The sequence below is a fragment of the Metopolophium dirhodum genome, chromosome 2 (genome assembly GCF_019925205.1).
Source record: "Metopolophium dirhodum isolate CAU chromosome 2, ASM1992520v1, whole genome shotgun sequence".
Lineage (NCBI taxonomy): Eukaryota > Metazoa > Arthropoda > Insecta > Hemiptera > Aphididae > Metopolophium > Metopolophium dirhodum.
Window position 1 is genome coordinate 7,721,184 of NC_083561.1, and position 25,199 is coordinate 7,746,382.

At 30.3% G+C, this 25,199-nt stretch overlaps 2 protein-coding genes and 1 pseudogene across 4 annotated transcripts; 2 read left to right on the top strand and 1 right to left on the bottom strand.

Moving 5' to 3' along the window:
- Positions 1-853: 853 nt before the first annotated feature.
- Positions 854-5,036, top strand: LOC132939576 (protein odr-4 homolog). Of its 2 annotated transcripts, none has more exons than XM_061006823.1 (10): positions 854-1,210; positions 1,512-1,648; positions 1,734-1,883; positions 1,980-2,173; positions 2,258-2,444; positions 2,516-2,668; positions 2,751-2,882; positions 3,660-3,750; positions 3,826-4,011; positions 4,189-5,036. In XM_061006823.1, the coding sequence occupies exons 2-10, from the start codon at positions 1,553-1,555 to the stop codon at positions 4,341-4,343; spliced, it is 1,344 nt and encodes a 447-aa protein (XP_060862806.1). In that variant the 5' UTR covers positions 854-1,210; positions 1,512-1,552; the 3' UTR covers positions 4,344-5,036. The 2 variants fall into 2 exon arrangements, with proteins under 2 accessions (XP_060862806.1, XP_060862807.1); XM_061006824.1 differs by having other exon boundaries at positions 854-1,203.
- Positions 5,037-6,148: 1,112 nt separating this feature from the next.
- On the bottom strand, positions 6,149-7,637 carry LOC132938090 (uncharacterized; annotated as a pseudogene).
- A 10,025-nt stretch (positions 7,638-17,662) lies between these two features.
- Positions 17,663-22,372, top strand: LOC132939517 (coiled-coil domain-containing protein 6). Of its 2 annotated transcripts, none has more exons than XM_061006724.1 (8): positions 17,663-17,980; positions 18,166-18,397; positions 19,522-19,671; positions 19,748-19,980; positions 20,044-20,210; positions 20,683-20,955; positions 21,110-21,212; positions 21,445-21,575. In XM_061006724.1, the coding sequence occupies exons 2-7, from the start codon at positions 18,182-18,184 to the stop codon at positions 21,205-21,207; spliced, it is 1,137 nt and encodes a 378-aa protein (XP_060862707.1). In that variant the 5' UTR covers positions 17,663-17,980; positions 18,166-18,181; the 3' UTR covers positions 21,208-21,212; positions 21,445-21,575. The 2 variants fall into 2 exon arrangements, with proteins under 2 accessions (XP_060862707.1, XP_060862706.1); XM_061006723.1 differs by lacking the exon at positions 21,110-21,212 and adding an exon at positions 21,659-22,372 and having other exon boundaries at positions 17,672-17,980.
- The last annotated feature ends 2,827 nt before the right edge of the window (positions 22,373-25,199 follow it).

Below are 25,199 nucleotides of genomic sequence, written 5' to 3' on the forward strand. Positions count from 1 at the left end.
CGGTATTCATATTAACTAAATTTTTGCCGTCTAAATTATGGCACTTTTTTCGCGGAGTGTTTATCACCTTCTCTTCTCTACATCGTGTTTAATAGTATAGGATTATAAATCCACCTTGTAATAATTATCATAGTAAGTTCATGGCATGAATTAAGATAGTACTATCTTAATTCGTACTGTTGAGTAACCTGGTTGCCAAACGAATCTAGAAAAGTGTCTACCGAAAACACAGTGACCAAAATGAATCTCCATTATCAGTATTAGGAGATTAACGCTATTTATAGCCGTGGTTACCTACCATAGGGCATAGTCGCATAGAGTAATTACTCTATGTTTATGTTACGTAGTACGTACACAGAATATATTAACTATGTAGTACTAAATAGTACTAGATAATGAACTCTCACCATGAATTGAAGCATCAAGGTCGGGGGGCAATTGTATATTTGTATGGTAATTTATATGATAAATAAGATTAATCTTGTATTGTATTTTATTATTTCTAAACCTGTTGTTTTTAAAAAATAAAAATATTTTATACAAATCATTTTACATTTACTATTGAAAACGATGTAAAGAGATTTTTAATATCTATGGTTATTCCTAATACATTTGATGAATGGAATGTTTTGCCCCCCGAGAAAATGGCGGCCGTCCACAGCTGAGCTTCACTTGAAAACAATGTAAATTATATAGGAATACCTTATGATAAGGTCCTTATCTAGTTAGTATAGATATCTGTAACTAAGCTGCAGATTGCTGAACAATCCTATAAAGCGCTAGTTGTCATACCAAACGTGAGAAGCGAGCGTTATATATCTATATAATATTTTAAGCCATGGGCGGACTCGGGAAAATATTGATAAGGCCTTTCCATTCCGTATCCAACACGATTATTAAGAAGTTCTTTATAATCGTGGTATCCAGCATCAGGCTGTATATCGTGCATACAGCTGAGCATTCCAGGCTCCAGCACATCAGTTACACAACTACCACGACGGCAGCACAAAAAATTACCTAGTGAAATTTGAATAGATATTATATAGATACCTAATTTTGATTATACTCTTTTCCATACTCCATTATAATTTATATATACAAATATATTTATACGAATAAGGATATTTTACCTATTTACGACTATATATTATTGTTCTGTACAATTACTGAGTATAACCGTGGATTATAGCATTTAGTCTTTAGGTAATAGGTATGTTATTACTTTTTATTGTAAGATCTTGAATCGTTTTACTTGCTATATTGATTATCACAATATTTATTTTATATGATACATTTTTTGGAAAATTTCATAACTTTAATACAAAACTGTTAGTACCTAGTAATAGTGTCTTTACCAACTATTATCATTTCATTATATTGTACTTTGTTATTCATAATTCAAAATAGGTAGTAAGCATTTAATTTATTTAAATTATATTTAAAATTTAAAAATTATTATTTTATAATGCTATTTATTGTTAATTAATATTGAGTAAACATTGTTGGTTTAGAATTTTGAAGAATACCAACAAATTGTGTTTATTGTTGGAAAATGACAACCAAAGTATTTATTGAAGAACATTTAGATAAATATCTGAAAAGTTTAGCTAAAGGACAGTTGTTCATTCCAGGAGTAATTATTGGACAAGTGAGTAACTAATTACTAAAGAATTTGTATTAATTCTATGTTCCTATACTTGCCAAGTAATTAATTCATTACATTTTTTAATTAGGTCATAGGTAACAACTATCATGTAGTCCACTTATCAGCAATGACCATATGGAATGAAGACATACAAAATAATAAAATTGATGTTCTGTCCTACAAAACTCTTTCTGATCTTTTAGCCAATAGTGATACAATATTCCAAAAATCTTTAGAAGTAGGTGATCTAATTAGGCTTCTAAATATTATTTAAAGATTCAAACATAATATTTACTATTAAGTAAGTAAATATTTTATGTATATTATAATGTAGGTAGCGACGTTATTACCAGGAGGTTCACATGTACTTGGTTTATTTTTTATTGTTCCACAAGATTTGAAAAGTATTCAACCAATAGATATTGATTTTTATGAATTCAATAATGAATTAAATGAAAATTTGTTATACAAAAAAACCAATGAAACATGGAATTACTTAATGCTAAACTATTCAACTGTTAACAAAAAGTAAATATTGTAAACCCAATGGTTATTTATATATATATACTTTTATATCATAATACGGGTCATAATATGTATGTAAATTTATAGATCATATTGTTACTCAGTTGATTTCAACCGTGTAAATGGTCCTGAAAAAACAACTTATAAGGCAGTAGATGCAATTTTTGGATCATTTAATAATGATTGGGTAACTCTTATTGGAACATTTAATTTTGGAGCATTAGAAAGACTAAATGTAGGTGGTGGACCAAAAGCTTTATTTTCTATTCGTGATGTATGTATATATTTTGTTTACATATTTTAATAGTGAAACAGTATTACATTATTACACACATATTTTTTTAGAGTTTATTAGATAAATTTGAATCTGTATTAAATAAATCAGTCTATACTTTTAATGGATGTGTATGCGATGAAAATAAAACCCTTAAAGATTTTGAATGTGATGAAATTGATAATTTATTGAAAAATGTTGTTAAGATTGAATTTTACAAAGAGGTTTGTTTAATACTTTATATTCCCATATTATAAACATGCCTAGTTTATTTAAAATGTAAAACAAGTCTGTATAATGTTTTAGGTTGATTTGGGTAATGAATGTAAAAATGCTTCACTCAAGGTAAAAAGAGGAAAGGGGAAGATTTTGATGTCTGGCCTATGCAGTGTAGCAGTACCATTTAATCGTAATGGTACAATTAAGGATGCCATAAAGGTATGGTTATTATTTATTTTGAATTACTTAACCAACATTTGATCATCAATGTAATATTGTTTAGTTTTTTATTATTTTAACAATACCTGAGAATCATCTTTATCTATTATCTCAATATAGTGTGTATTCAGTATACAATCTTGTAAAAAAAATTAAAATCAGAATATTGAAAAAGCTCTACAGTTAAGTTATTAAGTTTACTGGCCAGTAAACCACAGTGTCTATTATATAATTGGACAGTTAAACTGTCTAATTTAACCATTGTCACAAATAGAAGGGACTTAAGCTGGAAACCACTCCCCGTTTCACACCAAATTATAACTGCGGCGGTACAAATCATCCAGTTTGATTGAAATACATCGTTTTGAATTAGACCGACCACATAATCCTAAAATAACTGCTGCGTATGTCATAAATTGCAGCATATTGAGGTCGAACCGGATGGTTTATTAATGCTGTGGTTGTAACCGGACTTATACGCACTTAGTCCACCCACTTTCTGCCAAGTCCCCCTATTCTAAATGTAGTACTTTGTATTAAACATATATTGTTTTTAGAAAATGTTATGGGGGACTCCCAACTTCAGTCTCGCCATAATTAAATTATTTATTTATTATTTAAAAAATTATCCTATTATTAATAAGACTTTTTAATTTATTTTGTATATTAGTAATTATTAATTATAGTTAAACAAGTAAACAAAATAATTAATACTTTTTTATAAGTAATTATCAATTTTTCATAATTTTTTATTTAAATAAAAAATGTATTTTGTAGGCTATTCATGAAGATGCCATGCAGACATTTGCAACTCGTTTAAAAATGCATTTGGAATCAATGGTCGAAGAGGAATCTCTTGAAGAAGAAGGTTCTAATAGATTTATATTTTAAAATACTAAAAAATATTATATCGTATGAATACAATATTTTTCATTTATTTCAGATGGAGATGCAAATATTGTACATGAAACTCCGCGTCGAATATTAATAATAAAGACTGAAGGTTCTAGATTTGCATTCAGTGATTATGTATTTCCTGGCGAAACTTCCCAAGAAGCATTATATGTGGCTGGAGAAATATTGAATCTTCCTGAAGACAAAATAGAATTATACGATGTGTTGGAAAAAGGTTAGTGTTTCATGAAATATTGTAATTTCTGTTAATAAAAAAGGTTTTGTGATTTATTGGTTAAAGAAAATCTACATCTGTGCTTTTCTTGGCACATTGATAAATTTGTTATATTTTAATATTAACTTTTTATTATTAAAAACAACCATTTTTAACATTATATTTACATATTTAAAGGACGACATTCATATTATGAGACACTGCCAGACATTGATAGTAGTCCACCACAAGATGCAAGTACTTCAACGTCAAATAATGGGCTAATTTATTTAACGTGGGCCGCTTTGATATTGGCTATCTTAGCATATGTTATCAAACAAATTTTTGTGTGAGATATATTAATGGGAAGCAAATTTAACTGTACAAAATAACATTCCTTAATTTATTGTTTTATTTTTTTTTTAATGTTTATTATAAAAATTGTTGAAATTAATATTAAAACTAAAGTAATTGTTTTAAAAAATGTACTTTTAAAATGTTGAATTTGGCCGATTATAGAATTAATATAAGGTGTTTATACTTGTTTATACTCTATTCAGAATAAGATTGAACCACTTTTGCGCTTGCAGACTGATCCGCCAAACAGTTCCTGACCCCCCATACGATGGCTATACTTTCTGTGATTGGCCGACAGTCAACGTCGGGCGCTTGTGCTAACATTCTCACCAATGGCCAAATTGTGGTGGGGATGCGCGGAAAAAACGTGTTTTGGTTGGCCGAGTGGTTCAATCTTGTTCTGAATTGAGTAAATTGAGTATAGTAAATCATGCACACTAATTATAAATGGTAAACAATATTAAATTGTACACTTTCTAATATCTATTTCTATTAAATAAAAATTTGCTTATTTTCTTTATAGTCTATACGACAAATATTAGAGCAGTAAAATAATTAAAGCAAATCTTAAAACATTTTAGGCAGGTGCAGAACTAGACATTTTTTGGGTGGAGTGAAATTTTTTTTTGAATAATTACAATTCAAATTTTAGTTCATAACAGATAATATAAGATATTTTGATAACAATAGTTGAAAATGTATTTATATTTTTAATTTATGGAACATAAGACGTATCAACTATATATTATATAAATAAATACATAATAATATATAATATATACATTTTATAAATGGAGGGCGGAGGCTTAAGCCCTTCCTGGAGCCTGATATTCGTATTTCAATAAATGTAATATCTTTCATAATTATATTTTGTTACTCATAAAATGTTTAATATTCATAGGTACCAAAGATTTATAAATGTATTAAAAGGTTCTGTATAAAATTTCCTTACAAAAAAAATAAGTGTAATTCCACAAATTATATTTTATGAGCGTCAGAAGTTAATTTTTATTATACAGGAGATTGTAATATAGATTGTACATTTGTACAATTGTACCTGTATAAATTAAAAGTGCCCTAATTTGTGTCCCTTAATAAACAACTAATCCTAATATTTTTGTAAGAGCTCGATTAAAATTAGGTGATATTATTATCAAATTTCAGACTTCTGTTTATATTTTAAATAGGTAAATTTATAGTTAATATTTTAAAAACAACTATAAGTCGACAATTAAGACGGCATCGACTATCTGTCGCCATGCCTCCATTGTAGGAATCTACTCTTTGTCCTCGTCAATTGACAGTCCGATACTGTAATAATTAATAATTATTATACACTATATTATAGTACCTACATAATATGCCACCTTATAATATTAATATTTAATGTTCGACTAGTCATCGTCGCCCATCGGATATTCTGGTATAGTGGTATAGCATAATTAAAGTTACCAGTTACATAAGGTTCTAAGGTACTAAGGTAGTAAGATAACACGTATAATATGGTAGCTATATATGGTACCAGTGTTCCAATATAAAATAATTCGGTCTAGGACATTTCGGCGTGGCTGTTTCGGCGTAAGGCCATTACAGAATTAGGTATAAAATATAAATTAATAAATAATTTTTGTATAAAAAACTGTGTATAAAAATTAGAATTGCTATTAAAATTATGAATAAAAATATTCAGGTCACTCAGAAATTAAGTATAAAAAATAAATAAATAATTTTTGTATAAAAAACTGTATACAAAAATTAGTATTAAAATTAGAATTGCTATTAAAATTATGAATACAAATATTCAGGTCATCATACTTAAATTATGTGCTATTCCTCTTAAAAAACTCATAATATTACGATTATCATAATCACTGGACACTGACTAATTTTAAAATACGTTTATCGACGTCGATGTATTTTTTTTTCTTTTTTGGTGGACTTTTGCCTGTTTCTAATTGGCAAAAGAAGGTGTCTCGGCCACTTAGTATTCTCCTTAAACATGATATAAATGCCCATAGTGTCGGGTGGTCAACTGCCACTTGTAGATTAAGCCGACAATTTGCCGCTTCTGCATGATTATTTGTTCGATCTTCTTTATTAAGTACTCGATCATGAACGTTCCAGATTGTAGGGGGGAAAAGTGGGATTCGACGACGATTTCTTACAACTGTACCAATGTAGTTTTCTTCAAACCATTCTAAGAGAGGAAATATTTCTTCAGGCAGTTCATTGTATAATAAGTTTACACTATTGTAAATGTCGTCAATTTTAACAAAAGCTAAAGCCAAAATCATTTTAATATAAATTGAAAATTCTGCATCATTTTTATACTTAGAAAATAATTCCAGGTCACTCATTTTAAGTCTAAAATTTTTTGTCAAATGAAATAAACATCCGTGAATTTGAACTTCAGGGAAATTGTTTTTAATTGCTTTGATCGCAGCCTGCTCAAAATCGCAAGCAATTGATTTTGGTTTTAACCCGGGTTTTAATTCAATTAGTATTTTAAATAGCCGTTCATATGTTTGATTTTTTTATAGGGTAAAAGAGCACAAATAAGAGGATGATCGCCATCGAGGTATTTACTTAATATTACGTATACTTGCGAAAATAAATGAGGTGCTACTTTAAAAGTGCCATCGACATACCAATTGGAAGACTCTGATAAAATATTTAAATTTTGAGGGCGACAAAAAATTAAAATTCTATCGACTCCAGGTCCATTATCGTGTAATAAAAATTGTTCAGTTACACCTTCAGATGGCGAATACGACTGGTAATTCACTGGTATTATTAATGAAATTAAATCTTTTGGAGCATCGGGTGCAGCTTGAATTTCACGCCGTGTGCGTCTTTCTGTTTTTTTAAAGCTCCATCGGTCGTCAACGCTCCCTAATTAATTTAAAATTAATTCTCAATTAAAGTTTTTAAGATTTTGATATTTACCTTTCCTGCTTGTGATAATCCAATCATACATTCATTGATGATATTTGATGTAGGCTCCATTGTCTCACGTGCTCGTTTTTTCATCTTAGTGATTGCAGAATTAGCTTCAATCTTAGCCGCTTCCGAGTCATGGGTCGAATGTTCATTTATTTGTTTTAAGACCTAATAAATAAAACCATAATACATGTATTTAATACCTACTGATAGTTAAAATAATGAAATAAATTACCTCCGAAGTTTTAACTGTTGTATGAATTCTCGCCTTACACGAATCTTTGTAACGACATCGCCAAAACGAAAAGTTTCAATGTGCCATGGTGACTACTTACTACTGACTACTTGATGATCTACTCAATGATCGTCTATCGATAAAGCGTATAGGTTAACTATACCTAAACCTATATCTTTATTAACTTAGACCGTAATATAGATTATGTTGTATGACAGTATAATCCCATAGTATATATATATATATATATATATATATATAATTATTATTATATACAGTTCATATGCCGTTCATATGCCTCCATCCAACCGACGAAAGTGAGATAAAAACTGATAAATTATATCGGTACAATATAATCAATGCTAACATTATATTATCTAAACGCGATTAAAATCATTTTATGAAAAAATGACCACACCGAGATGACCACGCCGAAAGGTCCGGTTCGAAAATAATTTATACGTAACATTTTGAAGAACTACAGTCATGGCTGCAGGGTTAAAAAAAAAGAAACGGTAATATGTAACCTAATATATCTAAATCCATCATACAAAAATATAATTATTAATTATACTATTATAGTAAAATGTGAAAAATACCTACACATTCGGAATCAAGTTGTCAAATATGAAATACAACATCTTTATGATCAGTTATTAAAGAATCGTCGTTAAATTTTTGTCTAATTAAATAGCTATTGAGATTATAATTAATACCGATCCTTCTGCGCCATCCTCTAAATTTGGTCAGATTAACGTCATGATTAAAATAGCGGGTAAGTGGGTAACGCTCTGCTGTATATTAGGTGTGTAGAGACTAGAGAGATCATTGCAATGTAATTGCTAAATTTGAATTCAATAACCTGCATTGTATACGAAAAACGATAAACGAAATTCTGAGCGATTCTGTCAGCCTATGAAATTACAAAGTATATAGTTTGAAGATACAAGATATTATTGTTATATAAAATAATTTATTTTACTATTGTCTATTTGGCATTAGTTTACCAGTAAGTTCAATTCATTCTACATTCATTCAGTTCAATCTAAGCATTTTTACTATCCTAAAAAGTGATGATAGACACAAAAAAAAACACATAATTGTAAAATCAATGCATTCATCGTTCCACTCAGGATCTAAAATTGAAATTTGAAATTGTCCGTAAACAGCTCAAAACTAGTCAAAATATTTTGAAATATTAATAAAATAAACATATAATATAAATCTCAAGTGTCTACGGTTGTTCGTTGTCAAATGTGTGTGTGTTGTGAACTATAATATGTAAATATCTATTTATATTTTATATTTTATAATATCCATAGTATTACATCTATACACATATATATTTACATCTGTAAACCATAATATGTTATTTGTCATTATTATTTGTACACGACGGAAATATCTACCTATTTGTTTTAAAAATTCCAAAAAGAAGGTGCATTTTCCCTCTAAATTTAAAATCAGAATTATATCTTTTTTAAGAGATGCTGATGAAGTTGAAAAATTGTTTCGTACATTATGTAAATTTTCTATAGAACATGGTGCCCTTATATCATATAAGTTGTATGTATCTAGGATGTTCCCCTCAACGATTCATTGGACATTCCCCTCCCCCACAGGCAATAAATTAAAGGTAAAAATATTAAACAATTATATCGGTATAATGCAAACCAATAAATTTACAATTAATGATTAAATTAATGCAATAATTAATATATAAATATAATTCAATAATACTTTCACATAACTTTGGTTTATTGATCATTACGGATCATTATGGATCATTAAATCCATAACGTGAATGATGATAGTCGATAGACTATGATAATCGTATATTTAGGGTAAAACAAAAGAACCGATTTCAAACCTATTATTATGTGTAAAAATATATATATTGATTCAGAGTGCAAATGTCTCAGTCCAGGGGAGGAAACGTCTAGGGCTGTGGTCGTTTGGGTGAAGGTAATAATTTTTACCAAAAAATTAATAGTCTGCTTGGGCCAGTATTATTTTTACCGTTTGAGCATGGAATTATTTTTACCTGCTCAAAGTAAAAACCTAGATACGTGTGATATTGTTGCTAATCATTATCAGTATTATTGAAAACAAGATTCAGACATGCTGTACAAGTTTCAGTATACTAAATAATAATTAATAAGTAATAACACTGCAGTGTGCTATGTGCGATGAAAAAAAATTAAAAATCCTTAGTCACAGTTTTTATTTATAAGCATTTAAAGTTCAAATTTTGACAAAATACAGAAAATCACGAAAATTAGCAAATTATTATGAGTTGAGACTTGAGAATTCATAAAAATTTTTCTTTTTAAATCTAAGATTTGAAAATGTAATATAAGATTACTCATAAGTTTGTCTACCTTTATCAAAAAAAAAAGTCTACAAATTAAATTTTTATGAGCGTCTGAAATTTATATTTTTACAACATTTGATATTCACTCGATTTCTCATGTAACAATTTTCTTATTTTATTGTAATTAAAAAAAGAATGACTGTAGATACTTGAAAATTTCACTGAATATTTATATTAGCATTTTCTATATACCATAAAATTTATAAAATATTTTGAGTCTTTTTAAACTGTTTACGGACATTGTCAGTTTTAAATTTTTTTAGTTTTCTTTTCTATAAATATAAATACAATTTTATTTGTTGGGTAAAAAAGCGTGAAAACTTAATATAAGGCTCCTGATATATCGTTCTAATAGCAGTTGAAAAATATTAAAAATACATATGCACAATTTTTTTTTTATAAGCATTTATAGTTCACATTTTGACAACATTTAACAAATTTATAATTTATTAATTATTTTGTAGTATAAAATGTTTAACTTTTATGGCTAAGGATTGACAATTTAAAACAAGGCTCCACGTAAATAGGTTATATATAAATTACTTTATTCACAATAATATCATCAAATATACTTGATAATATCATAGGCTGACTGACCGTTTTCGCTCAGAATCGTTTTTCTTATACAATGATATTATATCATTAAATTCAAATTTAACACTATCCATTATAGTAACCCACTTGTAACCTACTGTACAGCAGAGCGACATCTACTTATCCAACTTTTTTTTTTTTTGATAAAGGTAGACAAACTTATGGACAATTTTGTATTACATTTTCAAATCTTAGAATTAAAAAAAAAAATTTTTATGAATTCTCAACTCAAAATAATTTGTTAATTTTCGTGATTTTTCCGTATTTTGTCAAGATTTGAACTATAGTAAATGCTTATAAATTAAAACTGTGGCTAAGGATTTTAAATTTTTTCATCTGCCTTTGAAACGATAACCTAGGAGCCTTCTATTAAATATTCAAGCTTTTTTAACCAACAAATAAAACTTTATTGACATTTTTAGAAAAAAAAACTAAAAAAAATGGAAACTGAAAATGTCCGTAGACAGCTCAAAATAAGTCAAAATATTTGGAAAATGTTATGGTGTATAGAAAATGCTTATATAAACATTCAGTCAAAATTGCATGTACCTACGATCATTTGTTTTAGAGTTGCACCAAAATTGCGAAAAAGTTGCGTAAAAATTCTCGTTTTTCCTTAATTTTTCTTTTTTTTTTCACGCTGCTTTTGAAAATTACTTTTAGTTTTGACCCCCAGAGTACCAACTAGATTCACTTTCCTATTAGAAAAGTTACTGTTGAAGAAAATCCAAGCACTTTTACTGTCCTAAAAGGTGATGACAGACACAAAAAAAAAAACACATCATTGTAAAATCAATACATTCATCGCTTCGCTCAGAATCTAAAATATTACCGCTAAGTCTACAACTTGATTTTCAGAAACAATATTAGTGATCTTACTTATTTTTTCATCCGCCAAGGTTTTAGAAATAGATCAACTTGCATCTAAATATAGCTAGTAATTTTCCTTTTTATCTTTTTATTAGGTAATGGTAAAAATGTAAAATAGACAATAGTCAATATTACAAAAGACACCGACCGTATAATAGTAATATACTTTAGTACACTACACTGTCCGTGTAGTAAAGTCAGTGGAAAACATGAGTACGAAAGACGAAACACGATGACAAATAAATATTATGAGTTATGACTTATGACTCATGACAAATAATAAACAATCGATGTTTTAAGCAAGGATGGATCCACCCCCCCCCCCCTCCAGACATATTTTTTTATAATTCTACAGATCCTGATATTACTATATTTCAAATCACATATATTCACTAATATTGACAGATTTGGAAAAAGCGACAATGTAAAAAGACGTTTAAATTTTGTTATTTAATATATAAATATTATATATTAAATAAGAAATAAACAATATCTAAACTTATTTTCACATTGTCGCTTTATATATTAAATAATCAATAATTTATTTATCATTGATTACCTATACGGCTATACGTACTATTATTACAACATTTTTAAATTAAGAATAAAGTATAATATTTTATTATAATTGTATTTGTGTAGTAAAAAAATTGTTGAGCCCCGCCCAGAGTTTTGCTCAGGATCCGTGCCTGGTTTCAAGTTTTCAACTAACTAATGACCTGGGGCTGGAGCTACGTAATATTGTAAAATATACCTAACGATCGCACTATCACATGTATCGGTCGATGTTCTGGGAAAGTGTAGAGCGTGTTGTTCTTGAAAATTCTCGATCATCGAGCGGGATAATTCCATATTTTGTGTAAACAACTAAATATTAGTAATAATAATATCCTAGTTCCTATAGGTATTAGTCTAGATCAGTGGAGTGTTGAACTCAGTTTTGGTGAGGAGCAAAAATGTATACAAGGTACCCACCCTGCAACCCCCCTTGATGTTTATAACGGCATTTCCAACTCAGCAAAAAAGTTTAAATTAAAAATTTACAAAATATGCGTACATTTGTAACGATTTGTATAATCGGATATGATATTTCTACAATATACCTAGTCACCTAGTCACCCCACCCATCAACTAACAATTTTTAAGGAGCAATTGCTCCAAAATAATACCTTTGATTCGCCACTGGTCTAGATAATAATATAGTCATGTCATATAATGATATAAATTATAAACATATCTGACATTCTGTCGAAATTTACAATAATTGATAATTTGTTTTTAGAAAAAAAATAGAACAAAATTTAATGCATTATAGAATATACTTAATTATGAATTGTTATAAATATGGAAAAAAAATTCATGGGGGGGGGGTGATCTATCCCCTTCACCGGCCCCTCGTTTGACCAGCACCAGGACCAGAGTCATTCCATTCCCACTTTAATAGTCAGTTTTATACAACATACCCTCATGTTCTGATGTTCATCGCAGTACTATTAGAAATCCAAACTGAAAATACAATTAAAATCAATTCCATTTCAAAAAATATCTCGCCCAAACAGTCTAGGCTCAACGTCCAGTACCGCTAAAATCAGGGGGAAGACACCCCCCGTGGTCCAAATACCGACTTATAGGTGGGCAGATATAAAACAGCATATTATAGGTACTACAAAAATGAAAAAAACATTTATTGACATCATCAGTTGCATTTAATTTGTTTTATTATATTATATTTAGTTAGGTAACTCATATATAAATAAAGGTATGCATAATCTTAATTTATTGAGTATCAACCATCAGTTTCCAAATAAAATTGATTTTGTGACCAGGTACTGGCTACTAATATATTATTACCTATGTACATTTTTTTTTTAAGTGTCCCGTATTTTTATCTTATTTGCATGGCCACTAGGCACTAGCAAACTGCTCTAAGCCTCTAAACATCCATTTTGACGTCAGTAGGTTCTAGGTATAACATCTGAATAAATTATAAATACATCACCTACCTACCTAATGCGATACGTCGTTTAGAATTTATTTTATTTTTGTAATAATAAAAATATTAATATAAGTATACTAATATTTAATATTATGTATTTTCTCAAATTCTAAAATATTATTAAACATTGATTTATATTTTCATGAAAAATATATTGTATGTACTAGAGATTCTAGATATATAAAGGCTCTCTAGTATGTACTATTGTACTATGTATATAGATTATACTGATTATAGGTACCAGATTTTTTTCTTGGTAGTCCGTGGTTGTCTATTCTAACACGTACAGGGGACCTCCCCTTTTGAAAAAATACTGATTGCGCCACTGATGTAACTCATATTGTAACAATATTTGGAATCTGGATATTTTATAATTTGTAGGTATATCAATATCCTAAAAGATTATTCGGCAACTACGCTTCAAAATCCCGGTTTACAGTTTACACACTGCTGACTCAACGAACTATAATTTATAATGTAAGGCATAGGCTGCATAGCCCACAAGGTGTAGTCGTTCGGTTATTGAATCATCAGCTCAGAATCTCAGATATATTCTGGGAACTTTGTTACAAGCGTTTCTCGTGGATTATATAATTCCTATAATCATAAAAATAGTATACTAAAAACAAACTCTCTTGGTTAATGCCTCGTGCATTGACTTTAGTTGATAGGTCTATGGCCTCATGGCTATAAGCATTGATTCCTATTTAAATTTTCCCATTAGGGGGGTAACGCATATAGATTATAGACTGTAGTTCTATAACCTCCGCGGCCCTCGACTAGCGCACAGCGCTAAAGTGAGGTCCGCGGTTGTAGCCGTAAGGCACCAAAACCCGGGAGTCTTCGTGTAGTTCTATGAATATAGCTGGTCTATATATTGCAGTCCCTAAAATGGTGTGTAGTTCGACACACTTTGTGTAGTACGAAATTTAAAAGTGTGTTATTTTAATTAAACCTTTATTATTATTATTATCAGCTTAGTAGTGAACGCTGGTATATAGTATACTAGTGTTTATCTAGAAATAATTTAGAATTGACCGATTTAGGACTATGTGTGTAGTACGAAAATTTGGATATTTTAGGGACTGATATATTGTGTGAAACCATAGATAATAGAAGATCTATAATATAATAATATAATATAACACGATGTAGAGAAGATAATATATAATATATAATATTGTCTATATATATATATATATCTTAGAAGAGGGAGAAGACCGTGATCGTGAATACTGAATATTCAATATAATATTATTATCATCTAATATCACGGACTAAGATATAATGGACTGGAAACGAGCAGCTTATCACAGCCACGAATCTTATTCTATAAAATCGCAAGAAAAACAGCTGATCTATAGGGAATTTATGGAGGATCTCATGGTGGAATAAATTAAACACCGCTCCGTTTCTCCAGTCCGCCGGACCGATCCCGTCGATTCCCTATAGCGCGACCAATCGCGTACCTTCGCAGCGGCGGCGGCGGTCGGTTTTTAAACGTTTTCGAAAAATGTTACGCTTTTTACGCTGTTTTTCGACTTTTAGACATTTTCACATATAGTTCGTTTCTTTTAAAAGCCGCGTGGTTTGTACGCGATATCGGTCCATAGCCATCGCAATCGACGCCAGCGTAGGTCGTTATTATCGCTTTTCGTGTCGTCTTTTCAATTGCCGTTTGTGCTCTATTTGTTAAGTTTATTTCTTTTGGTTAGTACACTTAAAAATTCGCGTTCACGAAATGTCAGTCGGTCTTCGTTCCAGCGCACAAGTGCACAATAAATATATATTGTTTTTTTTGTTTTGTTTTTGATTCAATAAATATTGCATTATGCGTGATTGTAGACGTATTATTTGGTCCTTAATAACGTAGCTGGTATATTGCTTAACGTAAACACAATTAAATATTTAAATGTATTATTAAACACAAATAAATGTATTATTCAAGCATACATAATAACGGTCAGATAAGTGAATAAAATACAATTAAAGTTTAAACAGTGTGTAGAATTACGATACATAGAATTATATACGATTACATCGATGTATATCGAATATATTGGTTTACGTCGCTCCGTAGACACACAGCTTAATTGTTGAAGTTTTGACCGTGGTTTGCATCACAAACTGTGGCTCGATAGGTTAGGCGTAGGTTCCCCAAACGTAGTATGATAGGTAGGTCCGGGTTCGAAACCGTCGTAGCTCTCTTCGGGCGGCAACGACTGTACCGTGTATTCTAAGGCACGGCCGCCCGTATATCGACTTTTTTGCATTTTTTTTTCACTTTATATTTCATAAATAATATAATAATATACATGTTAATTTTACATTATATGACTGTATATTATATATTATGTAACTATATGTTATTTAAATTATTAGGAATTTAACTCATATTATTTTCTTTAAATTGCTCTTAATTTTTCGTAAGTTATTTCGAATGTTGTGTGATTGGGTTTTTGGAAAATACTATTTTTTCTCTTCACTTATAGAAGCTATACATACTAGACTTATTTTCTGCAGCACATTGTTCGCTACCTAGCAGACGAACTTTAAAGTTAATAGATTTTGACTTGATATAACTGACTTTCTAGACACTCCAACACGGTTTTCGACTTTACACTTTTTACATAAGAAAAAGTACCGGACATGCGACGGCACATACCTACCATTCAATCCGCCGTAAACGGATTGCTCATTTTGGTTTCGTCTTAGATGGTGATGACTGACTTCTTTAACACTTAAACATGCAGATTTTTGCATTTTTTTTTTTTTTGTTGATATAATTATATATACATTACAGGTACATGTTTATATGTATTGTTTTGGTTAATATAATATTATGTATCTATATGTTATTTTTTTTATGAATTATAATAAATAGGTACAAAATATTATATTTGTTTGTATTTATATTGTATAGTTATAGTTTGTATTTTTCGCAAATTATTTCGTAAGTTGTGTGATAGAGTTTTCACTTATAGACGCCCAACGTCGGGTCTGCAATCCACCGCAGGTGGATTGCCTACTTGATATGCTGTAGCACATTGTCCGCGATCCGACGAATTCGGATTGCCTACCTAGGTGGCTAATTGGATGTTAATCGATTTTGATTTGAGATGACTGACTTGCTAGACAATCCAACTCGGGTTTTGACTTTACACTTTTTACATAAGAAAGAGCACCGGACATGCGACGGCACATACCACTATATCCGCCGCAGGTGGATTGCTTATTTTGGTTTTGTCTTAGATGGGTAATGACTGATTTGCTGGACACTCTAACATGCAGATTTTCGAATTAACATTTTCTTACACGTATGAAAAAAGCACCGGACATACGCTGGGGGATAGTATCATCATTGAATTGCCGGTTTTCATGGGCCATGGGAGATTTCTAGACACTGAATCTTGACTGTCAAACGTTCCCACCTTCGAAACGAGACCGCCGAAGAGCCAAGTCATATCAGAAATTCTTATCACCTTCTATATGTATAAGTGCGACATTTATAATTCGAATGTGTCTCCAAAATCGGTACTCACTTACGACTAACACGGTCAAGGGGTCCAACTATTTTTTCTATTATTCACCTATCTACGCAACTAACGGGGTCCGCAATCCACCGCAGGTGGATTGCATACCTGGTGATATACGCTTCGTATATAGTCCGCGATCCGACGCAGTCGGATCGCCTACCTATGTGATTTTATGACTGATATCTAGACAATCAAATAAACCTATCGACTCTACACTTTTTAACAATTTTAACAACCAAAAGCAGCGGAGAAACGGGATATGATCCTGGAGATCGTATCCAGCCTATACATTTACAACGTTCGTGACGGATTGCTAGACGCTCAAACTTTTAAACATTCCCGCCAAAGCGCCAAGCCTTATCTCCAATCCATATCACTAATCCTTATCACAAATCCTAAACTTTCGTCTTACAGCCTTTGCGACTTTTATATTCCAAAATTGGTACCCACTCTCAGCGAGTCCAACTTTCCCAGAGTTTCACTTAGAGCTAGTAAATGTATAAGAGGTAAAGTGCGGGGGGTCGCTATGTGTTCCTGGAGTTCACAGCGCCCTCTGTATAAAACACGGACTAAGATACAAATTGTGAAGTCAAATAAAACCACCGGTAGCGCTGAAAACTTCAAGAACAGTATTCTTATCAGCAAAGTGACACCTTTTCTTGGCCGTCCTCCGACACCCCCCGACCTTATCGTTTCCAGTCCATTATATCCATTAGTCCGTGTCCGTGTCTAAATAATATCTATGCGTGAAACATCCTCCACGCTGCACACTACTCCAAAATAACACTGCTGGAAGAAAGTAGCAGTGCAGCCACACAATGAGAGTTTCCCGACGATTTAAGGTTATGTACAGATCTCTGAATTTGACTATACTGTTAAAAGTTCTTTTTATTATTTTCGTTTCGTTCAGAGTTCCGACTGATCCGAGTTTTCGACTGTTCCAAGTTATTCGTATTTCGTCTTGTTAGTTATTACCCATTTCTTCACGATATTTTCCATTAATAATTCCCCGAAAACTTGGTGTTCACCACCGGTCCGTTGTTGTCGACCATCAATTGGGCAGCTGGATATTATTTCTAGCACTTCTGGTATGTTGATATGTAGCGTTTGCGTTTTATATATTGTTTAAGAGGGTGTCGTCCGTGCAGTTCGCGTGAGACCTATTCAGGCGCACCGCACAGTCGCCGCATTCGAACTTTGGCAGTTTGTCTGATCGACTGTAAGTTGGTCATCAACATTTCTAAATATTTTGTTGTTTTTAACTCGTCCCCAGGTTTGATTTTACGACGATGGCGGACAGTGCCAGCGAGAGTGATTCGTCGTCCATCGACGGCGGACCCATCATGATGCCTCCGTCGCCAATCACAAGGGAACAAATGCAAAAGCGAATTGATTCCCTGCAGCAGCAAAACCGTGTACTCAAGGTAGAGTTGGAAACCTACAAGTTGAAAATGAAAGCAATGGACGAGGAATGCAAACGACTGCGTGAGACATCGGTTTATATTGTGAGTACCTAGAAATGACATTTTTTTTTTCAAAAAGTTTTAAATAACAATTAGGTAATGTTTAAATTATTTACCTACGAGTCTGATTTGTAATTTTTACTATTTTTCGTACGTTAATTGTAAGAACTGTTAAATTGAATTCTTTATTTTACATTATTTACTCTGGTTATCGATAATTGATTTAATTTTTACCTATTCAGTGCTAGAAATATAATTTATATGTAAACACAGGCCACAAACCATCTTATGTCCAATACAACAATATTAAAGATCAATTCCTATATTTATTATACATTTTTCAAATGGTGAATAAAAAAAGAATGATAATTTTGGTTATAGGTATCTTATGATCAAAATATTTAGTTATTTTGATGGTTATAATATGTCTGTAGACTTCTTAATAAACATCTGGTTATTGTATTAAATATTATAGTTAAAAGCAAAGCCTTGCTTAGGGGGAGGGGAGGGGCTGCAGCTCTGGGGCCCCAACATAATTAGACCCCCTTATATTACTTAAACACTGTCATATTATACAATTTATTTATAGCAATCAAAATTAAATAATTACATATAGACTTATGGTATAATTTATTTCAAATCTAAAAAATAAATTTAATATAAAATAACGATAGGTACCTACAGCAAATAACCTGAATTTATATTTTAAGTTACTGGAACACACCAAAACATTTGCCCGGTGCCCCAAAATTCATATGTAGCTTAAAACTGTTTTGTTTAAGGTTTTGCTATGTTATATTTAATTTAAAAGATCAGATTATGTCCTAAACATAATTTTGGTGTACTTAACTGATTGATAAATAGGAAAAATTGCAAATGCTTAGTTGGTGCCTCATATACATTTTTATGAAAAATGTATAATATTCTTTCATGGTTTCAACAATCATATTGGGTATTAAATATTTTATTAGGTAATCATTTTAACTTTTAGTTGATATTCTAATCATTATATATCATTTTTGACTGGATTTTATATGCCTACTGTCATTTTATTATAGTATCTTTTAACTTCATCTAAATATTTTATTAAATAATAAAATAGTTTAATAGTTTTTATATTTGCAATTTAGGCATTGTTGTTTTATTATTATTTTATTTTTATATAGCAAGTAAGGGCAGAACAAGAAGAAGAGTTTATAAGTAATACCCTACTAAAAAAAATACAAGCTTTAAAAAAAGAAAAGGAAACCTTAGCTCATCATTATGAACAAGAAGAAGAATGTTTGACTAATGATCTGTCACGGAAATTAACTCAGGTTAGTTTGGTCAATGAAACTTGAAAATATTTCTAGTTAATTTCTTATATTTATGCATTGTTTATATTGGTTACAGTTACGACAAGAGAAGTGTAAATTGGAACAGACTCTAGAACAGGAACAAGAATGTTTAGTTAATCGGCTTATGCGTAAAATTGAAAAACTAGAAGCAGAAACTCTTACAAAGCAAACAACGTTAGAGCAATTAAGGCGTGAAAAAGTTGACTTAGAAAATACATTGGAACAAGAACAAGAAGCTTTGGTAAATAAACTATGGAAACGCATGGATAAATTAGAAGCGGAAAAAAGGTAAAATATTTATTTAAGTTTTCATTGAATTTTATCAATAATCTAAATTTGAATTTTGATTAGACAATTACAAATAAAACTGGATCAGCCTGTTTCCGATCCAGTATTACCTAGAGATCAAGTAGGACCAAACAAAGGTGAAATGGCTACAAATATAAGTGCACATTTACAACATTTGCGTGGAGAAGTTACCAGGTTACGACACCAACTTGATGTTTCTAAAAAAGAAAGCAAGTACATGAAAATAGATATTTTGATCTAAACATTTATAGCTTGAATTTTAAAGATATTCTTTAACACGTTGACTATGTTCCCACGCTTATTGTTATACGTTTGTAGCTAAATGCCATTTGGTGTCAGATATACATTTGAAGTAAATTAATTAAAATAAATTGTTAGTTATTTTTGTATGTACAGCTGAAAGTTATTTGATCATTGGTTAGCATGGTCAATAGATATTTTTAAATATATTATATTCATACACCATTTTGAAGTATGACCATATTATTATGAGAACTGTTAATTAGAAACTAGTATTATATATACACATAGAAGTAACTACAAAAGAAACCTACTCAGTTAACGTGTTAATGAGTGAAAATTATCAAAAATAATTATGTTTGATGTTGTTTAATATGGTATACATTTACGCTTTTATAAGTTTTATCACTTATATTTTAATTGAAATATTTTATTTTTTAGATTCCAAGAAAATGGAAAAAATGGCAAAAGAAGAGCGCCAAGTGCGTGAAGACAATTTGCGATTACAAAGAAAGTTACAACTTGAAGTGGAAAGACGTACAGCTTTATGTCGTCATTTATCGGAATCTGAGAGTAGTTTAGAAATGGAAGAAGAACGTCAGTATAACGAAATGGCTTCAAATCGATGCAGAACGTCATCGAGTCCACTCCCATTTCCTCCATCTCCTAGCCAATCTAGGCCCCTTAGTCCTGGATCAACTGCTGGAACACCAGGTAATAAATGTTGCATACATAAAATAAATATATAATTAATAACAATAAATTAAATTTGTCTAAATATTTATGTAATAAGTGAATGCCTACTGTTTATGTTACTGGGTTCTGATGTATGCTCAAATGTTGTTACTTGTTTTGTATTGTACGATAGATGCGACTGAAGCGGGTAGTGTATCTGCATCGCCGGAACAGAAAAAAAGGAAGTGCGGTGGTGGAGGTGTAGACGATAAGTGTTTTGTCCATCCGTGAGTTGTGTAAGTAGAGGGCAGATAGCTTTTTGATTAAAAACAAAACCAATAGTGCAGAGACTGTTTATAATGAGATAGAAATATTTATATATTACATACATTTCAATAGGCATTTACTTAATACTATTACTACTCAATAAAAGTTAATGTGTCAAAGCTATTCTCAGTATCAATTTTGTATGTGCGTTTAAATATTTATACAAAATAAATTACATATAATTGTATTATATAATTTTAGGCGTGTTTCGTGGCGAAATTGGTGTATTGGGCTATGCCAATATGAATCGATGTTATGTTTGTGGCCAAACTGTACCATCGAATCTCGTCATAGGAGCACCGTCAACACCTTTATGTCCCACTACTCAAGTGGTAAGTCAATACAAATTTGTTTTTTCATTGAGTTTTATTCTCTATTATAAAAATGAAGAGTGTACCTATATCATTCTATACAGATTAATCAATCTCGAACACTATCGTTGGGACGTCCAGTCAGTGAACGTTTTGTTAAGCCAATAGTGCCACTATCATCTAATATAGTTAATAGTGGTGGTATACCAACCGGATCACAAATTCCTCTGCCCAATCCACCGTCACCCTCAACTTTGCCTGCAACACTGATGGATTCAGTCAAGTACTAATTTAATCTATTTATGTACATACATAACAAGCATATATTGTACTATTTATGTATGTATAATTTTACTTTTATTGCTTTAATAAGTTGTAAGGTTCAATATATAATACATTTTTAAAAAATAATATCAGTTAATAAATATAATTTAAGTTTGAAATTTATACATAAAATCATTTCAAATTTTAAAAAAAGTCAAACTAACAATTAAATAGTAATGGAGAAATCCCTAACAATAAGTTGCCTATGTGCATACTATGCCATTGTATTTTTTTTTTATTATTAATTTATTATTTATGAAAGTTTATTATCATATTTAACTATAGTTTTTGGTTGGGTAACATTTGATAAGAATAAGTAAACCTAGTTCAATGTGATTTGCCTCTTATTGTACCTAAGCAAATGTTTTGTGTAAAGCAATAGTTGATTTTTTTTTTTCATTTGTAAACTATGTAAAAGTTAAGTTATTTTTGATGTAAAGTTAATGTTTGGTAAAAGTAAATTATTACCTATTTACATTAATATTTGTTAAATACTCTATGTCTATTTTCTTTCAACAGCTCTGATAACATTTTTTTTTTTATCACATTATTATGAACATTATGTTTATAATTATTAATAAGTCCTATAATTATATTATAAGTATATCTAATTCTTCAATTAATGATAATTTCCTATAAATATCTTAATTGTCTTTCTTTTGTATACTGCCTATTCATATTTCAATTACCAATATTATTCATCTATTAGTTATATAAATTAAAAGTATTAACTGTGAAGTCAATTGACTTATATGCCTATATAAGCTATTTAAATTATATTTTTATTTACCTCACACAAAAATTTATTTCTTGTGGTAACCAATTGTTTTCAGTATTTCGTATTTAAATGTTTAAATAAGCATTGGTAATTGTCAATTATGCTTAATCAATATGAAACTAATATAATTTAATCTGATATGATATTTTATAACCAGGAAATACTTTTTATATTTGATTTAAGGTCTAAAACAAGGTGGGCAAGTGTGTATATCTCTGCTGTACATTAGGTATTGTGTGGTTCACTGTAATTAAGTGGTGACTCAAAGGTATAATTGAATCGCATGATTCACAAAAATATTAAGTGGACGTCACACTGTGTTGTCTTACACATGTACGACATAGACAAAATGCGTTTACGCAGTCTGAGTAAAACTCGCTCAATTTTGCCGTTAGATTAAAAACAGTAAACACCTATTAAAAAATTAAAAGATGAAAATATTTTGGAGGTCAAGACCGTGAGTTTTTAAAAAAAATCAAATTTTTGAAGTTATTTTAAAAATATTAAAATTTTTGCTATTTCTAAATTTTTTTTTTTTAAACCATCCGAAGTTTTTTTTATTATAACGATCAATGAATGCTCCACAGCAATATTTTTTTTCCTCTAGTGCATTGTTAATCACATTTGTAACACGATGAACCTGTTCAATAGTTAAGTGTTTATTCCTAAATCCGAACTGGTGCTCAGGAATTAGCTGTCTTGCTTCTATTGGTTTTAATCGCTTTAAAAGTAGTTTTTCAAATAATGTTGATAAACTCGGAAGAAGCGATATATGTTTGTATGAAGTTACGTGTTCTGAGTGTTTCCCTGGCTTAAGTAGCTCGTTTCCATTGTTTAGGAACGTATTCTGTACGCAGGATGGCATTGTATATGTGTGTTAAATTGATCATTTTTTTTTTGGTTTATTTGGTCGTAACCAGGTGCTTTTTTTAGATTGATATTCGTATCGTTTTCGTTTGCAATTTTATTGGAGTGAAGAACTTGATCTTTTCTCGTATTTCGTTCAATGGTTGACACTCTTCTACATCGAGTTCAGAAGTGATATTGTTCGGTTGGAATGCACGTTCCAGTTGACGTGCATACATTTCAGCATTTCTAAATGATATAATGAACGTATAATAGAAAAAACGCAACGACTTGCCCTTAGAAATATTATCACAATTCAATTTTATAATAGGTGTTTTTACTCTATATCTAAAATTGAGCGAGTTCTACTGTGTAAACGTGTTTTGTCTTTGTCGTACGTGTGTAAGACGGAGACGACACATGATGCGGGTGTGACGACTGACGATCTCTTAATGTTAAGGTTGGAAAAGGTACATTGACAATTTTTTAAAGTGTTAATATATTAACCACTTACAACTTATGAATTTACTATTTGAAGAGCAGTGAAAAAATATTTTGGACGGGTGGTGTAAAAATATTAAATGTGAGTCAAGAAAATTAAGTTCAAGCCACTGCTGTGTGGATTGGTTAAATTTGAATTCAATGTTTTTAAGAGGACGCTACACCCACATGTGTTGTCTTCGTCCTACTAACTCGTAACACACCAAATTTACGCTCAGAAATTCAAGGTTTATGCCTTCAGCTTAAAAATTAGAGTGAATCAACCTAATATGAAACTCTATGGTAAGAACATTATTTGTGTTTTGTTGTAAGTATTTTTACGATAATTCAGTTTTTAAGTGAGTTATAGCGTGTATAATAAATGTGGATTAAAAATGCTCATAACTCACTTAAAAACTGAATTATCGTAAAAATACTCCCAACAAAACACAGATAAATGACAATGTTCTTATGATCAAGTTTTATAACAGGTCGATTCACTCTAATTTTTAAGCTAACGGCATAAACTTGAATTTCTGAGCCTAAATTTGGTATATTACGCGTTTGTAAGACGGACTACGGAGACAACACATGCGGATGTCGCGTATTCTTAAAAAATATTTTCGTATTTGTGTACTAAAATGACCGGAAGGAAAACTCATATAAGCGTCAACCTATATTACTAATATAAATTAAAGTAATTTTTAAATCTGAAAACAATACATTTGAAAATGTTCTTATGTCATATACTTATAAATTTCCAAGTACTCACATATAATATTTTTAAATTACAACAAAACGACTAAAATTGTTATTTTTTGTTTAAATATTTAATTTTTAAAACATCTTTGATTGTATATCTATTGGTTACATTATGAAACCTTGTTTTAAATTTCCAACCTTAGCTATACAAATTGAACATTTTATACATTTTTAACTACAAAATAATTACCAAAATTTTTGTAATTTTGCTGAATTTAGTCGAAATTTTAGCCTTAAATGTTTATAACACAACATTTTTTAACTGCTATAGTAACAATTTTTGAGGAACCGTGTTTTACATTTTCGAGAATTTTGACCAAGCAAAATTTATCAATATTAAAAGAACAAAGTGGGTAAGTGGATGTCGCTCCGCTGTACAGTAGGTTACAAGTGGGTTACTGTAATAGATGGTGTTAAATTTGAATTCAATGATATAATATCATTGTACTAGAAAA